The following is a 21,874-nucleotide window of genomic DNA, read 5'->3' as shown; positions in this document are numbered from 1 at the left end:
ACAAACTTATTACTTACTATAAACGTGACAAAAGTAATAAAATAATCGTTTGAATGGTAGACTTAAGTTGCACTTGTTACATAACTTATCCTTCATTTTTATCCCTACTAAGAAGATGCTAAGTTCCAAATTGTTACGCTCACACTAATATTTGCCGTATAAATTCCAGGCAGTAATTAATTTTCGTTAAAATTATTGAGGCAATTATATAAGGCCTAGATATAACACAATCGGTAAAACATGTTACACGTGATTATTTCGAATATATCCAAATCAAAAGTAACGGAAACGTGTCACCACTTACCTGCAAAACGAATTTTTAAAAGATCGAGTGGATGCAGTATTAACGTAGACGCAACACCACCACTTACACCGGCTATTAAGTGCTCGAACTTTATATGAGATAATAAAGATACATTATTTGATGTTTGCGGCCTTCCTGAAAAGTCTCTCATTATCTTAGATAAGAATTATATAGTAATATTTCACAGAAAATTCTACTTAGAAAATATGAATATCTGAAAGTTTCATATAATTATGATACATTTCATAAAACTTAACTGTTATCAAGAATACCGCGAAATCACTTTCTGAAACATTAATAGCAAATAGAGAACAATTATGACTCGTGGAGACATATATACAATACAATCACCACCGTTCGAGCACATATGGAGAATCAAGTTAATTATACTTCACCCACACATAAAAATTCATTCAACCTACGGCACTCGAGGTAATATGTTGCATCATACGAAATCTCTGGCGACATCTGTCGTAATATTCTAAATAAGCAACAACAAATATACATTCTAAATAACAAAAAAAAAAAAAAAAAAAAAAAAAAATTATAAATAGTAAAATATGCAATCCTAAATAAGCAAGACATATACTTACGAATATAGAAACCTTGCTAATATTCTAAATAAGCATAGCAACACATACTCCATGAATAAAATACAATTAAAGATGCCAAGAAAGTATATTCTTCACGACTGGGCTACTTGTATATAAATGCTAATAACTTCACATCAGTAAAAGAAAAATTCCAATAAAATACAATAATATGTCAGATACAGAAAGTATCTAAGAAACAAGTCCGATTAAAATTAAAAATATCCGAAGAGTTGATATTGTTGTTTCTTCTTCTTCTTCTTCTTCTTCTTATTATTATTATGATTAAGACTCGTTCCCGGAAGCCCACACGAAACCTACCATTCACTGTCGGGGAACACACAATTACTTCTAGCAATCCATTCCATGCAAAAAATCTAGCCAGCACACAAACTCTTACACAACTTCCAACGTACTCGTCATAATCTTCTTTTATTCAAAACTTTCTTTTGTATCAATCTTTTAGATTCCGTTTTGTAAATCGATTCTCATTGTGAAGAGAGAAATCTTTATACGAATTTTTTCAACTGAAAATGAATGAGCCGATCTGATCCGGAGGTAGCAAGGTTTCCTCACGGTAACTCGAGTTTTTCATCCCGAATACACACAAATCGGTCAGAAAAACACATGCAATTTACATACAAAAAACAACATTGATGGAGGTGGTGTGTTGGAGGATTCAATATCTTTTGATGAGTTATTGGACTCCGTGATGGTGTAACAGTAATGATAATAAACTTATAAATTTCTATCATGTTATCTCTTCTCCGCCTGTCAACTTAACGCTGCTAACCGCACACCACTAATCCAATACTCATCAGGAGCATTCCACAAACTTACCACCGGTCACCGACTCGGTCATTAATCTCGGAATTCTCTCCGCCACTTTCTGATCCCATGAAACCAATGTGGCCAAATTCTGCACAGCAGTCATCAATATACAGCTTAATCATAGCCTTATAATGAGGAATAATCACTGCATTATCTTTACTGTGTGGTGAGTTCTTTAACATCCAAGTAATGCTTTGAGCTATTTTGCCAGTTTCGGCAATATGTCACCTGAAATTCAAATCTCTGTCCGATCACCCCCAGATCCCTAGTTTCAAAATATCCTGTGATCTAGCACCATCATCAATGTGATACAAAGTATAGGCTGTGTAGACAATATGGATGCGAGTTTTTAGATGTGTGGGGTGTATTCGATGGCAGAAAAGACTTGTATAAGAAGGATGGCCTGCACTTGAATTCATTTGGCATCAGAAGCCAGGAGAAATTACTTCTTAGTATGAGACCTCATGTGGAGAGTCAGGGAAACTAGATCATGAAGCAAGGAACGGGGAAAATGTGTGTGGAAGTTCAGCTATAGTATGCACACGTGATAAGGATATGAATGTCTTCGAACATGTTTATGTATCGAACATGGCGAAGGGGTGGAAAATATTCTTTAGGTTCGAACGTTTTCAGTATGTCTGGGGAGGGAAAAGAGAAAATTCTAGAACAAGATCAAATAGATTGCATATCAAATTATAAGAATAGGCTAGGTGGTAATTTATTATGTCTATACACAAATGCCAGGAGCGATAGAAACAAAGGGGCTAAGGAGAATGGATGTCAGTTTAATGTGGCAAAATGTAAGGTTATGCATTTTGGGGTGAAAAGATTAGCGGCAGTTTACTGCATTGGTGGAACCGTGCTCCAGGAAATTGATGAGGCACGAGATTTAGGAGTGTTGGTAGATAAGGAATTGAAATTTAGGGGACACATTGCAAAAGTGACCAAAACAGCTCATCAAATCACTTGGTTGCTGAAGAATACGTTGACAAGCAGGTTATTGTTCCTCTCTATCGAGCCTTGATAAGACCCCATCTAGACTACTGTGCTCAGATTTGGTCACCTAGGTTTCTTCTTGATGGGGAGGAGGTGGAGAGGATCCAGAGGCGAGTGACCAAGATGGTAGCAGGTCTGTGGAATGAACCGTATGAGAACAGGTTGAAGATTTGTGGGTTGCAAAAATTGGTTGATAGGCGGAGGAGGGGGAGATATGATTGAGACATTCAAATTATTGAAGGGTTTCTATAAAATTAATTCAGAAGATATTTTTGAGAACAGGGCTGGTTGTGGGAGGACTAGGGGACATCCATGGAAACTGGGCAAAAGTGTGGTTAGTAAAGGTGTTAGAGCTGGGTTCTTTACTTTTAGAGTAGTGAATGAGTGGAATGCGCTCCCTGAGTCTGTAGTGGATGCTGTGACAGTGAATGAGTTTAAGGAGAGGTATGATAGATACTGTATGAATGTGAAATAGTTGTGATGAATATGATTTGGGGCCTCCCTCGATGAGTCTAATGACTCCCTGGAGTTGCCCGTAATAATAATAGTAATAGTAATAGTAAAGGGGTTGAGTTCGTTGCTTTATTGAATACGATGTGGCCTAGCATTGTTGGCATTAGTGAAACTTGGCTATCAGAATCGGATGTAGTAAGTGGGATCCAGTGTAATGGGTATACTAATTTTTTAGGAATGACAGAAGAGATAGGAGAGGAGGAGGAGTGCTATTTAAGTCATCTGATATCATTAGTAGCACTCCTCCTCTTCTCCTATCTCTTCTGTCCAGTTAGGGTAGAAACACAAGAAAACAACAATGATGATAACAATGTCCCATGTAGTGGTGAGTTTGAGTCTATCTGGTGTGAAGTGGAGGTTAATAGAATGAAATATATGGTGGGGTGTTGCTACAAACCTTGTGGCTCAGTTGCAGTGGACGAATAAATGCATCGCCAATTTAGCCTTCTGGGTACCAACGAATGATCATTATAAGTGATTTTAATTTTCCAAATATTGACTGGGGAGAAGAGAAATCCTATCATAAGAAAGAAGAGGAATTTATTGAATTGTTGCGAGACAACTTTCTCAAGCAGCATGTGAAAGAAAGAACTCGAGGTCAAAGACTGTTGGATTTCTTATAACATCAGAAGGGGTATCTCTCAAGAAGATGGCGATTTTATCACCAAGTGGTGACACTGATCATGGTGTACTTTTTTGGAAAGTATCTAATGGTATTGATGCTCTGATTAAAACTGGTTACATGCTGAACTACAAAGCTGGAAATTATGATCAACTTAGGAGAATACTATTTTTGGTCCCATGGTATCAGTTACTGAATGGGAAAAATGTCAGCAATGCATGAGAATCTTTGAAAAAGTGCTTAAATGAAGTAGTATATGAATGTATCCCTAGTGTTTGAAGAATAAATAGGTTGGGAGTGAAATGGATGTCAAACCTTATTAAGCAAGATATCCGTAAGAAGAAGATAATGTGGAAAGAATATTGTGAGAATAAGAGTGAGAGGAGCTGTGAAATATATAAAACTAAGGCCAGAGAAGTAACGGGTATTGTGAGGAAACTAAATCAGAGTATGAAAAGAAATGTCACGCAAGCTAAAGACAATCCAAAAGAATTTTATCGTTATATTGCAAGCAAAAGAAAGAATGAATGTGTATGAATAACTTTTTTGAATATATGGTACTCGAGTGTCGGAAACTAATGAGATTGTTCAGTTAACGAGTGCTCACTTAGCTTAGATATATCAACCAGGTGTATGTAACATGGTACACAATGCTACTGTTACATTAGATGAAGAGTTAGAGGTTCATGAAAATGAAGCTGAAGAGCTGTTGCATAACCTGGATAAGAATTTGTCTATATTTGAACATCAGCCCGTTTGCTAAAGGAATGTTCAGCCGAATTGGCTAAGCCTTTCACAAGTTTGCATATCTTGAGTCTCATTCAGGAATGATACCACAGGAATGGAAGGAATATATGACAGTTCCATTGTACAAGGGTGGTGCAAAAACTTATATGTCTGACTACCGACCTATCAGTATCTCTGGTAGTGAAGATTTTAGAGAAGTTGATAAGAATAGGATATCAACTGATGCTATCCTATTACACTGATAACAAATTTTTTGTTATATGAAAGATGGGGAGAGAACCCAAGGGCATCCATGGAAGTCAAATTTATTTGCAGTCAAGAAAGGGAGTAAGAGCTAGGTTTTTCTCCCAGAGAGCAGTGAGTGAGTGGAATAATTTGCTCTTAGGGGTAGTGAGTGCATCTAGTGTGAACAATTTAAGGAAAGATATGATAGCTGGTTTGGGTGATTTTTACCCTCTCTTGATGAGTCCTTGACTCCCTGGAGGTCTCAGATAATAATAATAATAATAATAATAATAATAATAATAATAATAATAATAATAATAATAATAATAATAATAATAATAATAATAATAATAATAATAATAATAATAATAATAATATCTTCAATGCGAAGTGCTTAACCTTACATTTGACAACAATAAATCATAAACCTCCTGCTCTCTCATAATGCTAATTTATTCAAAACATGCTGCAGGATATATACATCACCTTTGTTAATTATTAATTGTTGTATAACATCTGCATGTTTAGGAAACATGTGGATGCTGGATTCAAAGGTGAATGTGTGCGTGGGCAAACACAGATTAAAATGGACTGGGATGGGAGAGGAAAGTTTGGGTGTGAGGAAAGTTGTAGAATTAGTGGTAATATAGAGGAAGTGACTGGGGAAGGTATCAAAGAGTCACATCAGAGAAGTGATGTTTGTAGGACTTGTAGAACCAGAAATGATTTCTTATGTTTATTTACTAATGCTAGAGGTATTCGAAATAAGGGTAATGAAATTGCTGCTTTGCTTGAGTTTATCCGCCCAAAAATTGTTGGTATAAGCGAGCCATGGTTAGAAGAAAAAGACATCCTGACAGGAATAGAGATGAACGGATATGATATTTTTAGTGAAGAGACAGGGAAGAAAGGGAGGAATACTGTTGATTGTAGCAGATGAGTTGTGTTAATCTAAGGTGAATTTGCCAGGTGCAACTAGATGCCACGGTTTTCAGGCAGTATGGTGTGAAGTAGAGGTAAACAGGATGAAATATTTAGTTGGGTGTTGCTATAGACCTGGTAATATGGAGGGCAATGAGAATGAAATGTACGACCTCGTATAGGCAAATTGGCTAGAAAGTACGTAACGGACGGTAAACGAGGATCAAGATTATTGGATTTCATTATCTCATCAGATGATGTTATTATAAATGGGGTGTCAAATCTTCCACCAGTTGGTGAGATTGAGACTAGGTGATCATTTGGGTGAGTTGGGTGATGGTGAGTTAGCCGATCTCATACGGAGGTAGCAGAGTTTTTTCTCCCGGAAACTCGGATTTTTCATCCCGCATACAGACAAATCGGCCCTTCAGAACACACGCACTTTACAGACAAAAATACTAGTTGTTGTGGTGGTCGAGGTGGGCGGTAGATGGCGTTGATAGAGATGATTCGTAGTAGAGATTCGGTTCGGTGTAGTGGTTGAGATAGTTGTAGGTGTCCTCCCGCGATGAGTCTTCGGACTCCTTGGAGGTATCAGGAATAATACCACTACCACTACTAATAATAATAATAATTTGCTGGGTGACCAGTTATTCAAGGACGCCTGTTAGAAAGGGATACACGAGGGCGGCGTGAAACGTTCTCGGCCTAACAACGAAAGTACGAATTTGTAATTTCAAACTAATTTTTATTTTTCAACATAATCTCTCTTAAGACTAATACATTTATTTCAGCGATGCTCCAGCGCCATTATCCTGTCCCGGTAGCGGTTCTGAGTAAGATCTGCAAAATACCCTTCTACAGCTGCAATCACCTCTTGATTCGAAGAAAAACGCTGACCAGCGAGGAAGAATTTTAGTTTTGGGAAGAGATAGAAGTTAGAGGAAGCCAAGTCTGGGGAATAGGGTAAATGTTCCAACAGTTCATAGTGCAGGTAGCTTAATTTTCCCATTGCAAAACACCTTTGTGGGCAGGTGCATTGTCCCGATGAAAGATGGTTTTTTTCTTCTGAAAACTGGGTCTTTTCTAACGAATTTTTTCATCTAGTCTAGTTGAAATATCAGAATAATATTCCCAGTTATTGTTTTACTCGTTTCAAGATAATTAATAAACAAAACGCCTTTAGCATCCTAAAACACCAATGCCATGACCTTTCTTGCTGATGGAACCGACTTTGTCTTCTTTGGCGCTAAACAACCGGCTTTTGTCCACTGTTTTGACTGCTGTTTGGATTCTGGTGTGTAATTGTGAATCCAAGTCTCATCCATAATAATAAATTGACTCACAGAATCAGTTTTATTCTTGTAAAAACGCTATAAGCACTGTTCAGAGATTTTCATGCGAGTGCGTTTTTGATCTGCTGTGAGCAAGCGCAGCACCCATCTAGTGCAAAGTCTTTTCATTTTCAGTTCATCATGCAAAATGTATTCCACACGTTCTTTTGAAATGCCTATAGTCTCTGGAATTTCACGCACTTTGACTTGCCGGTCATCCAATATCATATCGTGCACTTGATCAATAATTTCTGGTTTTGTTACACTTTTGGGACGTCCTACACGTGGATCATCCTCAAAGCTGGTACGGCCACGTTTATACTCTGCAACCCATTTCTTAATTGACAAAAACGAAAGAGAAGAGTGCCCATAAACTTTTATGAGCTTCCAATGAATATCTTTTGCCGTTAAACCTTCTTTTACAAAGAATTTTATAACCGCACGATACTCAATTTTACCCATTTCAAGGGATACAGACACTTTGGCTTCTGACAGGTGTATAAAATAAACTGCTTGATAGAATGACTTGCAATTTCACATGGATGCTTATGACAGATATACAAATTTCAGACCACCCACGTATGATAGAAGAGAATCGAGGAGAAGGGCGTTGATAACAAATGGGTCTATATGTAATCTGTACAAAAGCAGTAATGTAGTATTTGTGGATCTGTGGTCTCTGTATGATGGAAAGAACGATTTGTGCAATGCTAATGGACTGCATCTAAATGGTTTTGGTGTTAAGTATCTGGAGAGAGCTTTGTTTGCTGAGCATGTTGAACTCTCTAGCAAAAATATGGAATAAGGTAGTCAATTCAGTATTAAATGTTCGTGGTGGACTAGAGAGTTGATGCAGTTTCTTTATACTAATGCCAGAAGTATCAGGAACAAGAGGGAGGAGTTTTGGGCATTGGTCAATGCAACCTTAACATAAGTTATAGGCATTAGTGAGACTTAACTAACAGCAGATGATGTAGTTATAGGAATTAAATGTGAGGGATTTAGTATTTTCAGGGAAGATAGAGAAGACAGGACGGTGGGAGGAGTACAGCTGATGATAGTAGATGATTTGTATTCAAAAAGAATATGAGATTAGAGCGAGAATGGCTGTCCATTTGAAGCAATCTGGTGTGAGATTAAGGCAAGGAAGACAACATATAAGTTGTTTGTTTCTATAGGACTGTGAGTTCCCCAGATGATCTGGAAGACATGCATCACCAAATTAATACGAGTACAGATCAAATGATTATTATGAGCAACTTCAACAATGGAGATATAGACTGGCAGGAAGGAAATAGAATTTATACACCTACTGCTAGATTATTGCTTAAGTCAGCATGTGATGCAGGGGCTAGTGATGGTGCGGAGTTTTGGACCTCATCATAGAGTTAGAACTATTCATAATTTACCTGACAACATTGCCTTGAATTGATCAAAGTGACCCTGCAATCTTAACTCGGGAAATTGTAAAATATGAGGAATGCTCTATGAAGAATTGACATATGTGTGGAACTACAAGGCAGGTAATTATGACATGATTAGGATGAAGCATAAATCTGTAGCATGGCATAAAACTCTGCAGTGTAACGATGTAGTGCATGGGTTACACGTTATCGTAGTTATCTAGAGGAAGCAGTATTAAATAGCATACCTAGGGTAAAGAGCGTTAATCGTGTAGGAGTTAAACGGATGAGTAATATCATTAGGCATGAGCTACAGAAGAAGAAAATGCTGTGGAGGGGATATAAGAAGAAAGGTGACCAGCAAACTGATAAACAATATAAGGCTCAGGCAAGAAAGGTGACCAGCATGAAATAGAAGGCAAAAATTTAAAAAAAAAAAAAAAAAAAAAAAGATAATTCAAAAATGGTTAGATAAAAATATGATACTGAATGAGGATCAACATGACTTTGTGAAGTGTCGGTCATGCCTTAGTAATTTACCAACTTACGATAATAGTGAGACAGCTGAGTTGGATAAAAGAAAAGGCTACATGATGATTTTGGTCGATTTTGCAAAAGCATTTGACAGAATAGCACATGGAACTCTGTTACGCAAATTAGAACAAATGAGGATGGATATGACACTGGTTAAGTAGACAAGAGGGTGGCTGCTGAACAGATATCAAAGATTGTTATATGGAAGGGCAGAATCGAGGCGAAAACAGGTGATTACTGGTTCAGTGCTGGGATCGATGCTGAGTAATTTGTTCATAAATGATATAGGAAATAACCTGAAAGGAAATATTCAGTTGTTTGCTGGTGATGCAAAATTAGAGTAATAGTTAATCAATGCGATGTGGAGAGCTTGTAGGATGATGCTGTCAGCATGGATAATAGTTAATGGGTGTCAGTATAATGTCGAGAATTGTAAAGTCATGCATTTTGGGATAAATAGATTAAAAGCTTTGTATCACATTAATGGCACTGTACTCCAGGAAATAGATCAAGCTAGGGATTTATGGGTGCTGGTAGACAGAGAGTTGAAGTTTAGAGACATATTGCTAAGGTAGCCCATAAGATTACTTGGCTATTGAAGAATTCATTAACAAGTAAAGATAATGAAGTTATTATTCCTCTTTATAAGGCCTTGATACATCCACATCCTGATTATTGTGCTCAAGTCTGTTCCCTGGGTTTCTTGGAGTTGGATTAAGAGGTGAGTGACCAAGATGGTGAGTAGCCTGTGGAATATTCCCTATGAGGATAGACTGAAAATATGTGGATTTGCAGAAGTTGGCTGGTAGAGGAAAATTAGGGGGATATGAGAGAAACATTTAAGTTGCTTAAAGGGTTTTATAGGTTAATGGCAGGGGAAATGTTTCAGCACTTGGCTAGAGGCTCCAGAATAAGGAGTCATCCATGGAAGTTGAATAAAGGTGTGGTTTGTAAGGTGTGAGGCTAGATTTTTTTTTGCTTGGATCATTCTGAATGATTGGAATGTGTTGCCAGAGTCAGCTGTGAGTGCTTTGTTTGTTAATGAGTTCAAGGAGAGATATGATAGATTGTTTGGATATATCAGGTCTTCTGCAATATCTTCAGACTTTATGGAGGTGCCTGTATAATAATAATAATAACAACAACAACAACAACAACAATAATAATAATAATAATAATAATAATAATAATAATAATAATAATAATAATAATAATAATAATAATAATAATAATAAATAATCATCTGACTCCTTTTATTCCTTATAGGGATTGGGGGAGGTCTTTTTTTAACCCTTTCTAGCTTTTGAAGACTGATTGGGCAGTTTAATCTCTACAAATCACCGATAGCTGGCCCATGACTATCACTAATTATAAGCGGCAGCCCATGAAGAAAGGGAGAAACATGTGCTCCCATCTCTTGGTACCCTATTCTAACAGGATATGTTACTGTTTGAAATAGTGTGGGTTATATGGTCGATTTTCTAATTTTGAATTCTCCATCCTGGATGATGATAATTTGTTTCATTATTTTTTAAATTCATTTTATATGTTTTGCCACTCTAACATAACCTTTCGAAGTCATTTCTACTAAGCCTAGAAAGGGTCGATTGTTTTTTCTGTAAATAACTTGCAGTTAATGCCACAAAAAAACATTTAAGATAGATCAAGACAGTGTGAAAAATTGAATCTATATTAATCAAAAAATATAAATTAAAATAAATGTAAAAAATAAAAAAAAATAAAATTATTTGTGACATATTTATCCATACATTTCTCATCTGTCCGAGTCTCGTTGAGTCCTCTGATTAGCGGCTTTAAGAAATTTAATGCAATCTGCTTGCCATTCCTCTGCTGCATCCCTCTAGGAGTAAGTATTTTATGCCTGTCGAAATGTCTGTTCAAGGCTACTGTTTCTGTTCTGAGGGATGAAAAACCAGAGCTCCTGTGAGGGAAAAACCTCGTATGATACTGGCTAACACACTATTCGGTTGAAAAGATCTGACATAAGTTCTTTAGATCTTAGACAAGATTCGGGGCGCGTCCTTCCAGCCAAACGGCTTGTCTATATCAACTGAGTTATGGAGACTCATATTTTCATATACATATTTTCATATAAAAAAATAAAATAAATATAACCCGCGAATCACGTAAACGCGTGGAACGGTGAATTCAGCTGTTCTAGCTTTCATTCCAGTATTCCATACACAGAAATATAACTATTTTTTTTTGTCAACCTTGGAAAATTAATATGTATCTTTCGTTAGTGTGACAATGTTGATAATTATAAAATCATAATAGATCAGTATTTTGACGATTAGTTTACATAAAAATGATGAAATGTAAATGATATAATTGGTTATAATGGGTATATATGCATACATATATATAAGACAATAAAGTCTTCTATCTTTTTATGAGATCACACGTTCCATTTACGCTTTATAAGAGAATCAATTATGGATATGGCAGAAATTTTTATTGCATCAAAATTCGATTATCTATCTTTAGAATGCTTACCTTTCTTTTCTTTTCTTTTTTTTTTTTTGTTCTGTTTTGTTTCCTTTCTTTTGTTGCATGTCCTTTTTTTCAACTGGTACTGTTTCAATTTTCTTAGCAGTTTCCTCAATTTTAGTAAAAATTTCATAATTTTTTTAGTTCTTAATTCTTTAAATAATCTACTGGTCCTTTAATTAATATCGATGATTGATACCCCCCCCCCCTTTTTGGAAGGGTTATTTTTCTTGCATTCATATATCGCCTCTGTTTATCTTTTCAATATGACATTTCACAGGGTTAAGAGCAACATAGTTGTAGCTATTCATTCGACGCGATAATGCATCACTTGATATCATTTTTCACTTCGTTTAATTCTGAACTTTGTTCCAGTTCTCTGTTTATGGCATTGGCTTTTGAACAGCAACTTGTATTGGTATGCTTCAGGTTGATTTTAATGACCGATCATAGTTTTTCCTTTTCTAGTGAACGCAGAGAAGAAATTATGCACTGAGTGTCAAAGGCGGATCAAGGGGGTATCAGACCTGACGGCCTCTAGGGGCATCGAGAACCATTGTAACAGCTATATTTCGAAATTAATTGATGAATTTGCTTGAGAAAAATCGAGGGGAAAATTTATTTAACCTTTTACTCCAGCTTACATGTATTTCTTTCTTTCTATCTTTCTTTTTCTTTTAAATATTATTTTGTTGTAATTTTAATTTTTATATATTTTATGCTTGATGTTATTATAAAGAAAAATTGATTGCAATGTTTTGAAATAAAAATATTAAATTACATATTAGGTGTGTTTAATTTTTTTGTTAATTCTCTTTGTAGCATATACTTATATAAACACTTTTTAGGGGACCCCGTAAATTTTGGGACACGGTCAAGTGGGCGACGGCGACTGGGCGATGGTCAACTGGGGGACAAAATAATAGAACAAATATGCAATGCTATTCTATTGATCTACCAGTAAATTTAAATAATATTTTTTTGAGAAACGAGTTAAAAGACCAGTATAAACATAAAATTTGAAAAATATCGCTTATAATTAAGTTTGTTTTTATTGTGTAGAATTACAAAATTGTATAGAAGTTATATTGAAATTTTCATACAAAAAATGAGTCAGCTAGTTAATAAATATTTTCGTTTATATCATAATGAGAAAATTAATTTTTGGTCGTGAAAGTCATGCAATGTGGAGCCAAAGCATCAATGAATTATTTTGTGAATGGCACATTTTTACTTCCTCCCCCTTCTTTCTGCTCATATTTTTGTTATTTTGGCTAGAAAGGATGGCGGTCCTGTTTTCCCTGTTTTGTATTGTTGACTACCTAATAAGACTCTTGAAACATACACAAAATTATTTTATATGATACATGAAATGTGGCCATTACTAGATCCCGAAAATATAAATGTTGATTATGAGATTGCCATTCATCAAGCTTTATGTATAATATTTCGGTAAGCTAACATAAATGGTTGCTTTTTTACACAATCTTCGTAAGCATTTAGTTTCATGCAAACTTTTAACCCGATATATTCTGATGCGCAATTCGCTGTAAATTCAAAAATGATCACTTCACTTGCTTTCGTTCCAGAATAAGATATTATTTACGCTATTTCTGAACTTGAGAATCATTTATCCAATGAATTTGAGCCAATTTTAGAATTGTTTACGAACACATACATAGGTCGTCTAAGGAATAATAGAACCAGTGCTCCACCGATTTTTTCCCCTCAAACGTTTGGTCTGTGTACCAAAGAACAATAAATGGAAGCGATAGGACAAATAATTTTGCGGAAGCCTTTCATCGAAAATTGAGCTTTGGCAGCAACACAAGTCATCCAAATTTATGGATTTTTATAAATGGACTACAAAAAATTCAAAAAGCATATGATGTTGATTCTGAAAGAACAATGGCAGGTTTTCAACATCATCACAAACATAGACGTTACGATGAAGCTAACCAAAGAATTTTGAAAAAAGTTATAAATTACGATAGAAAAAATATAATAGAACATTTACGTGGTATTGCATATAACTTAATATGAATTAATAAATTTAAAATAACAATTTTGTTTTGAACTTCATATACTTTTTTGTTTTAATGTATATATGTGTAAATATGTTTGTTAATTACAAAAAATATTAATAAATGAATTAAAAAACTGTATTTGTTCTTTATTTTAATATTGTGCTATTATACCTTTTCATTTTAACTCATTTTCTTTTTAACCATCTCTTTCTTAAATGATCCTACAAATTTTGATATATGATATAATTCTTCGAAAAGAATTCTTCGAAAGTAAGTTTTTCGAATGATCAATTCTTCGAAAAAATAAAAATTTTTAATTTATCGAAAATGAAAGGCAAAGTAACGCAGGTAAGCTTAGGTCAGATTAGGTCTGGATTATTTTTATTTATTTTTATTTATTTATTTTTTTTTTCAATTATGTGGAAATGACTTCTAATTCATAGTTCATAAGTCTTAACCATATTTATATTTATATATATTTTACCAATATTTACAAAAAAAAAAAAAAAAAAACGCCAAATCGTATGCCCGCTAAGGTGCAAAAATTTGTTTCTGTCGCCCAATTAACCGTCGTCCACCTGGCTATCGTCCAGTTGACCGTTGCTCAGTTGTCGTGTACCCTAAATTTTACCCATTCGGCTTAATTCACCCCTGTTGATTGTATGTACAGTGCCAAAAAAAAAAAAAAAGTTACATTTGTACTAAAACTGGCCACATGTACGCCTATCATATTAAGATCATGTAAACAACATGCAGATATTGAGCAAGGAGATTCTCCTTTTCAAAAATGGCACCATTATTACCCTTGACCACGTATATTTTCAATTAATATCGCTTCTTCGATTAACGTTTCCTTAATTTCTGATTCAAATCCTTCTCCCCTTCTTCCTGTTGTATTTATGAAATCGATTTAGTATTCTGAAAAATGCTAAAACCACCGCTCAGAATTGCACTCCCAAGAGAATTGATAGCTCCATATATCTTTTTCCCCAATTGTGAAAACGAAATCAAAAGTGTTATAGCTAGTCTAAAAATATCCTGTTTTGGTTGTTTTTAGGCTAGCTAGTATTAACATAATGGTATTAACATAACCATAATAATATACCATAATGTTAATACCATATTAACATTATGGTATTAACACAAGCATTGTGGAAGAATGCCAAATGTACATTATGAATCTCCTAATGTACATTTTTGATGACAGGCACGATTCCATCAGATTTTAAGAAAGCCGTATTTGCAAAAAAGAGAAACAAAAATAACTTGAAAAAGTACAGACCAATCTCCCTTCTACCGGTCTTTTCGAAAATATTAGAGAAATTGGTAAAAATTAGACTCATGAAATTTTTGGACAAAAACAACTTGTTTTCAAAGAATCAATTTGGGTCCAGGCAAAAGTTCAGCACAAAACATGCTTTACTGAACTTCATAAAAGCAGTTTATACATCCCTTGATGAACATAAACTAACATTAGCACAGTATTTCTAAATATACACAAAGCTTTTGACTCTGTATCACATGAAATTTTAATAAAATAAAATAAAAAAAATAAGAAGTCATAGGAATACGAAGTACTGCCTTAAACTGATTCAAAAATTACATAAATGCCAGATCACAGATCGTAAAAATAAACAAAAGCTATTGCAGTTCCAAAACAGTAGACTGCAGCATACCACAAGGATCTGTCTTAGGACCAATTTTATTTAATATTTATATCAACGACTTCTGCAGTCTTAAACTAAACAGTAAAATATATACTTTTGCAGATGATACAGTACTAATTTTCTCTACAGACACAGCTGAACAAATGCAAACCACAGTGAATGCTGATCTTTTAAAAGTAACAAATTGGTTCAAACAAACTCAGTCTGAATGTCTCAAAAACTAAATATGTAAATTTGAAAACTTGCGAAATACAACAGGCAAAATGAACTTCACTGCGCAATTAATTTTGCATGATTGGAATTGCAGGACAAATTCAAATTGCAACTGCGAGGAAATAGAAAAAGTCAGTGTATAATATCTTACTTAGAATTAAAAATTGATAGTAATTTAAACTAGAAACCGCATATTTCCGATGTCGTAAATAAATTAAGGATTATGTTAAATAGACTTGACTACCTAAACAGATTCTTAAATTTAAATATGCTAAAAATATAATATTCTACCGGGATTCAAAGCATACTACGATATGGTATATTAAGTTGGAAGGAATCTATCACACTACGCTGAAACCTTTAGTCTCGACTCAGAATAAAGTAATTCAAATCTTAACTAGAAACAAATATAAGCATACTGCAATGTGTGTGTAAATACACCATACTAAGCATACTATCCATTAGATATTTATACACCTATGGGGTACTATTATTCATAAAAAACAATGCAGCCCCAATTATATCAATACAGATATAAATTTCATAAGTAAAATTCACACCCAAGTGCGTAAAATAACTCAAAATGCCTCATTCCAATCCAATAACAAATCCGTATCACCAACAGAAGTATATGAGATTTTAAGAAAACTAAATAACAAAAAGGCTCCAGGTCCAGATGGAATAACAAATAAGGTACTCAAGTTACTTCCTCGCAAAGGGGTTATGCATCTAGTAGCCATCATTAATGCCATCTTCCGGCTAAATTATTTCCCACAACGATGGAAAATTGCCGACGTTTTCCTAATTCCCAAACCTGGGAAAAATACACAGTTTCCTGTAAATTACAGACCAATCAGCCTTCTTTCATGCATAGGTAAGATAGCCGAACGTGCTATTCTCACACGGCTTCAAGAGGCAACAGATATCAACCATATAATTCAAGATGAACAATTCGGCTTTAGGAAATATCACTCCACAACGCTACAAATTTATAGAGTTATCGAACATATAACCCAAGGGTATGAATGGCACCAACACACTGGCGCAGTTTTTCTAGACATCACTCAAGCATTTGATAGAGTATGGCATCATGGACTAATTTTTAAACTACACGAAGTTGGTATTCCATTGCCACTAGTGCTACTTATCAAATCATATCTACACAACAGAAAATTTAAAATAAAACTCAACGGTATCAGATCCACGGAGAGGAGAATCACGGCCAGAGTACCTCAAGGCTCTCTACTATCTCCCCTACTCTTCTCCATATACATGGCAGATCTCCCCAAACTGTCTCCAGCTATCACCGCTCTGTATGCCGACGATACAATCATTATAGAGAGATCCCTCCGTCCACACCTGGCCACAATCAAGCTGCAGAGAGCAGTCAATGAATTGGAGGATTGGTACACCAAGTGGCGTATCGCAATTAATCCAAACAAAAGCTCTGCAGTACTTTTCACCAGACGTAAGGCAGAACCGAATACAAGCATACAAATGTTTGGTAAAATCATCCCTTGGCGCAATTCTACCAAATATCTGGGAATTCATCTTGATAGACGTCTAAACTTCAAGTCACATATGGATAGTGTTACCACTAAGGCAAGTCAGACTATAGCACAGCTATATCCACTTTTGAACAGGAACAGCTTCCTAAGCATAAGCAACAAAATCTTACTTTTCAAATCGGTAATCAGACCGCAACTAACTTATGCCTCTCCAACCTGGGGTCACACGACTAAAAGCAACATCAACAGACTTCAGATAATACAGAATAAATGCCTAAGAATGGCATTTAATGCCCCATGGTTCATCAGAAACATCCAGTTACATCAAGAAGCCAATCTTCCAGATATTAAGACCTACATGACAAACATTGCAGAGAAATTCTTCACAATCACGGATAATCACCCAAATCAGTTAGTTCGACAGGCAGCGGACTACAAGCCCTCAGATCGTTTCAAACATAAAAAACCGAAATCCTCCATCGCAAGAGAAAGCTGATACAGCCTCAATGCTCACAATGAGCGGGTAAATTACCCACAATAATCTCATCACCCACAATCTAAAATCCAGATGAAGGGATAAAGAGTCAAGGACTCAGTCCATCAACCAATTAAGTTCAAGTTCATTATTCATAAAAAAACGACAACGAATACGTAAATATCAAACAAGATACTTTCCTTAGTAGTCATAAAGGGCCTAAAATATATAGTTCCTAAAGCAAAAGAAAAGCAATACACAAACATTATACTTATTTAGCACCAAAATATTCAACACACTACCTTTATCAATAAGAAATGAAACTAACCCAAACAAATACAAAGCTCGAATAAAAGAATATTTATTTTCACACAGAAATGAGGAAGCTCTGTTCAGAATAATAATATAAATGATTGTTTTTGGCATATTGGTATTAAAAAGATCCTGTTGCAGGTGTAAAATGTAAAAAATTTAAATGCTATTTAACTACTTTGTTTTATTTTATCCCTAATTAATGTTATGAAACTTTCTCTGTACATTTAGCATGTGTCCTGCGATTTTATTATGTTATTATATTATAGTAATATATAATATGTATATTATATCAGGTCTGGGGGAGACCTGACTCCCATCAGGCGCATCCCTCGGGTGGAGGATAAGGGAAACCCCAACGGGTTGCTCCGAATAAAGAATAAGGAGTCGTGGACCAAAGGATGCAGCAGAGGAGTGGCAAGCCGGCTGCATTATTCTGCCATTCAACCCTATGAATGAGGAGTCTCCACTGTGTCAAGAGAATGTTACTGCGTCCAAGGAAACCGACGCGACTGATCCTAGATCACAGGATGGTCAGCCAATAGAGTTTCGCATCTCTTAACCTTAAATATAAGGACACTATTAAAACCTGGGAAAATAAATTTGATGGAAAAAGAACTTGCTAGGATTAAATGGGACATTTTAGGTTTGGCTGAAACCCATTGGACAGAAGGAGTTATAAGTCTAAATTCAGGAAAACTATTCTACTCGGGCAGAGAGGACAATATACATAAAGGAGCCGCCATTTTAGTGAATAATAGTCTACAAAATGCAGTCATGGCCATAGAACCACATTGCCCGAGAATGATCGTTATCAGATTAAAAGGTAAAGGAAAAAATGTTCACTTTACAATTATTCAAATCTACGCCCCCGACTAGTCACATGAAGATGAAGAAATCGATACCTTTTATGATAAGTTGCAAGATCTAATAGACAAAACCAATAAGAAAGATATATTAATAGTGATGGGAGATTTTAATGCCAAAATTGGGAAGTTCACTCCAGGCATGGAGGATGTTATGGGCCGGTTCGGAGTTGATAACAGAAATGAAAGAGGTGAAAGAATTTTAGAATTTTGTAAAGAGCAAATAATTTATTTATCTGTAACACCCTTTTTTTCCATAGACCTTCCCACAAATACACATGGACCTCACCAGATGGTACAACAAAGAACTGTATTGATTACATTCTAATCAAACGCAATTGGAAATCATCAGTGCAAAATGTTAGAACTTTAAAAACTCCAGACTTCGACACTGACCATGAACTACTAGCAGCAAAAATTAAACTAAAATTCTAGTATCGTAAATCACGAGCTCCTATCAACAAAGTGGACCTGTCAAAACTGAAAGAGAAATCTATGCAAGACAATTATCAGACACTAATAGGAAATGAGTTTAGAAGATTATCCTATGACAATATAGAAAATACATGGAATCAAGGTAAAAAAAATTGTTATAAGTACTGCAAGAAACATACTTGGTACAACACCAAGACCAAATCATGAATGGATAACCCCTGATATTCTAAATACTTTAGAAGAAAAAAGAATAGCAAAGCATATATTAAATATAAAAAATACAGAAGAAAATAAACAACGTTATAAGAATCTTAAAAAGAAAATTGATAAAATGTGCATATCTGCCAAAAATAACTGGCTGGAGGAAAAAGCAAAACTTTGCGAAGAAGCTAATAAAAGAAATTATAATAAAACGGTATATACAAAATTATCAAAGAATTAACTAAGATCTATAAAGATAAACCATTAACAATTAAAGATAAAAACAATCTAGAAACTGAGTCAATACAAAATATTAAAATAATTTGGAAGGACTACTATCAAACATTATTTCAAAAAGAACAGGAGGAGGAGGAAAATATAACAGAAAAGATGATATATGAAAAGGCACCACTCATAACCTCAGCAGAAATTATAAATGCAATAAACCAAATGAAACTTTCAAAAGCTACGGGTAAAGATGAAATATCTATAGAACTATGGAAATATGGTGGCAAGGAAGGCATTAATTTCTTAATGAATTTATTTAATCAAATTCTTTATACTGGAGTAATTCCAACTGACTGGAAAACAGGAATTATTATACCAATTCACAAAAAAGGAGACAAAAGAATATTTGAAAATTACAGACCCATAACACTCTTAAGTCATAGTTATAAACTATTCATTCGAATTATACAAAACAGAACACCGGTGCTTACAGAAAAAAATCTATAAAACCAAGCAGGATTCAGGCAATATAGATCCACTATAGACCATATCTTCACCATTAATAATATAGCAGAAAAATATTGGGAATACAACCTGCCCATTATACTGTTGTTTTATAGATTTTAAGCAAGCCTTTGATTCAGTTAATAGAAACAAATTGATTACTGTCCTAAAAAACGTAAAAATGGATTCTGATATTTTAACATTTGTTACAAATTATTATGGAGACACCAAAGCTTTTGTTAAAACAAACAACATTAAAACCGAGGATTTCAGAGTCCAGAAAGGTGTAATGCAGGGATGCCCTCTCTCACCTCAACTCTTTATTCTCTTCCTAGAAGAAGTCTGTAAAACCATAGCCGATGAACCAGGTATAAAAATCAATGGTACCAACATTAATCACATAAAATACTCGGATGATATCATTATTTTAGCAGATTCTAAACCACAGCTAGAAAAAACTATTAATATTTTAAATGACTCTTGTAAAACTCATGGTATGAAAATAAATATTCATAAAACAAAAATAATGAAGATAGGTAGGGAAGAAGAAAATATTTCTATGAATTTTGAAAATCACCTGCTGGAACAAGTTAATAAATATGTTTATCTTGGCAGTCTTATATCTAGTAACCTCAACAATATGGAAACAGTAAAACACAGGCTAAACCTAGGTTGGACCAACATGAATAAACTAAACAAAATATGGAAAAATAAAAAAATCCCAACGAGTATAAAATTAAAATTATATAAAACAATTATTATCCCAACGGCTACATATGCTTCAGAAGCCTAGAGATTAACTCAACAACCAATCAAGAAACTTCAAGCAGTTGAAATGAAATGCCTCAGAAAAATTAATAACATCCGCTGGATGCAACACAAGACTAATGATCAAGTCAGAACAGATTTAGACTTCCCAGATAATATAATATACACAATCATTAAGCATCAACTGAGATGGTTTGGTCATATTCAGAGAATGGCCCCTCATAGACTCCCATATTTAGCTCTGAATGGATATATCGGAACCTAGAGGCACACCAAGAAGTACTTGGATAAAGTTGCTGAAAAAACATTCACATCTACCCAGCTATAGAGTCATGATTGAGATGGCTAAAGATCGCGATAAGTGGAGAACCTTTCTTCTTAGTGGACTCAACCCGTTACCAATCGGATGAGATGAGATGATATTATATGGATGTACATATGTGTATATAATGAAAATGCATACATAACTTTTTGTAACTTTATGCACGTCGTAACCTGGACGAGCTGTTGCTCTTAGGTTACACATGATTGTTCAGCATTTTGTACTATAATACGAAGTTTACAAATAAAGCGTACAAACGAACCTCTCTTCATATAGTATATTATCTTCCTAAAAGCTGTCAAATAAATAAACCATGTAAGGAATGTTCAAAGATGAAACTTTATAGGCTTATTGTGTATCATCTTGTAATTACCCTATTCCACTTAATCCCTTAATTTGGAGCATTAACGGATTAACTATAATGGAATTGTGACCTTTGAGATCCTTGATTCCAAGCAGTGGTGTGGCTAGAGCTTTTGCCTCCCGGGGCGGTCCCTCAGTTTGCCGCCACTCTCAATACACACCAAAAATACTACAAAAAATCAAAACGACGTATATGGAAATAAATTAAAACACTATGTTTATTTTTGAAGTAAAACTTTAATTTCAACATTCTAAAATGTTATTTTTCTTAATAACAAAATCGTCGATGACATTGGCGAAGTCTATTTCATAATAATTCTTAATCAGTTTTATTTAAAAAAACTCCTCCCACAACTAGCAACAGTTTCAGAAATTCGCAGTGGTATTACAATATTTGGAAATGAGTTCTCGAGACTGTATTTTAGAATTAACTGCAAAAGTTCAAAAAGGTTCA

At 34.7% G+C, this 21,874-nt stretch overlaps 1 protein-coding gene across 4 annotated transcripts in view; it reads right to left on the bottom strand.

The window, feature by feature from the left end:
* Positions 1-11,820, bottom strand: part of LOC150097404 (solute carrier family 25 member 32) — a 101,821-nt gene extending 90,001 nt beyond the window's left edge. For 2 of the 4 annotated variants that reach the window (XM_090406894.1, XM_090406893.1), the window contains exon 1: positions 305-716. In XM_090406894.1, coding sequence (XP_090263020.1) covers positions 305-455 — 151 coding nt within the window. In that variant the 5' untranslated portion in view covers positions 456-716. Of the gene's footprint in view, positions 1-17; positions 186-304; positions 717-11,537 lie in introns of those variants that run through there. The other 2 variants (XM_090406895.1, XM_090406896.1) reach the window with 2 other exon arrangements.
* Positions 11,821-21,874: the final 10,054 nt, after the last annotated feature.

Source organism: Typopeltis vanoorti, chromosome 17, assembly GCF_054136105.1.
Source record: "Typopeltis vanoorti isolate ZY-2024b chromosome 17, IOZ_Tvanoo_1.0, whole genome shotgun sequence".
Lineage (NCBI taxonomy): Eukaryota > Metazoa > Arthropoda > Arachnida > Uropygi > Thelyphonidae > Typopeltis > Typopeltis vanoorti.
This window is presented reverse-complemented; position numbering and strand designations above follow the sequence as displayed.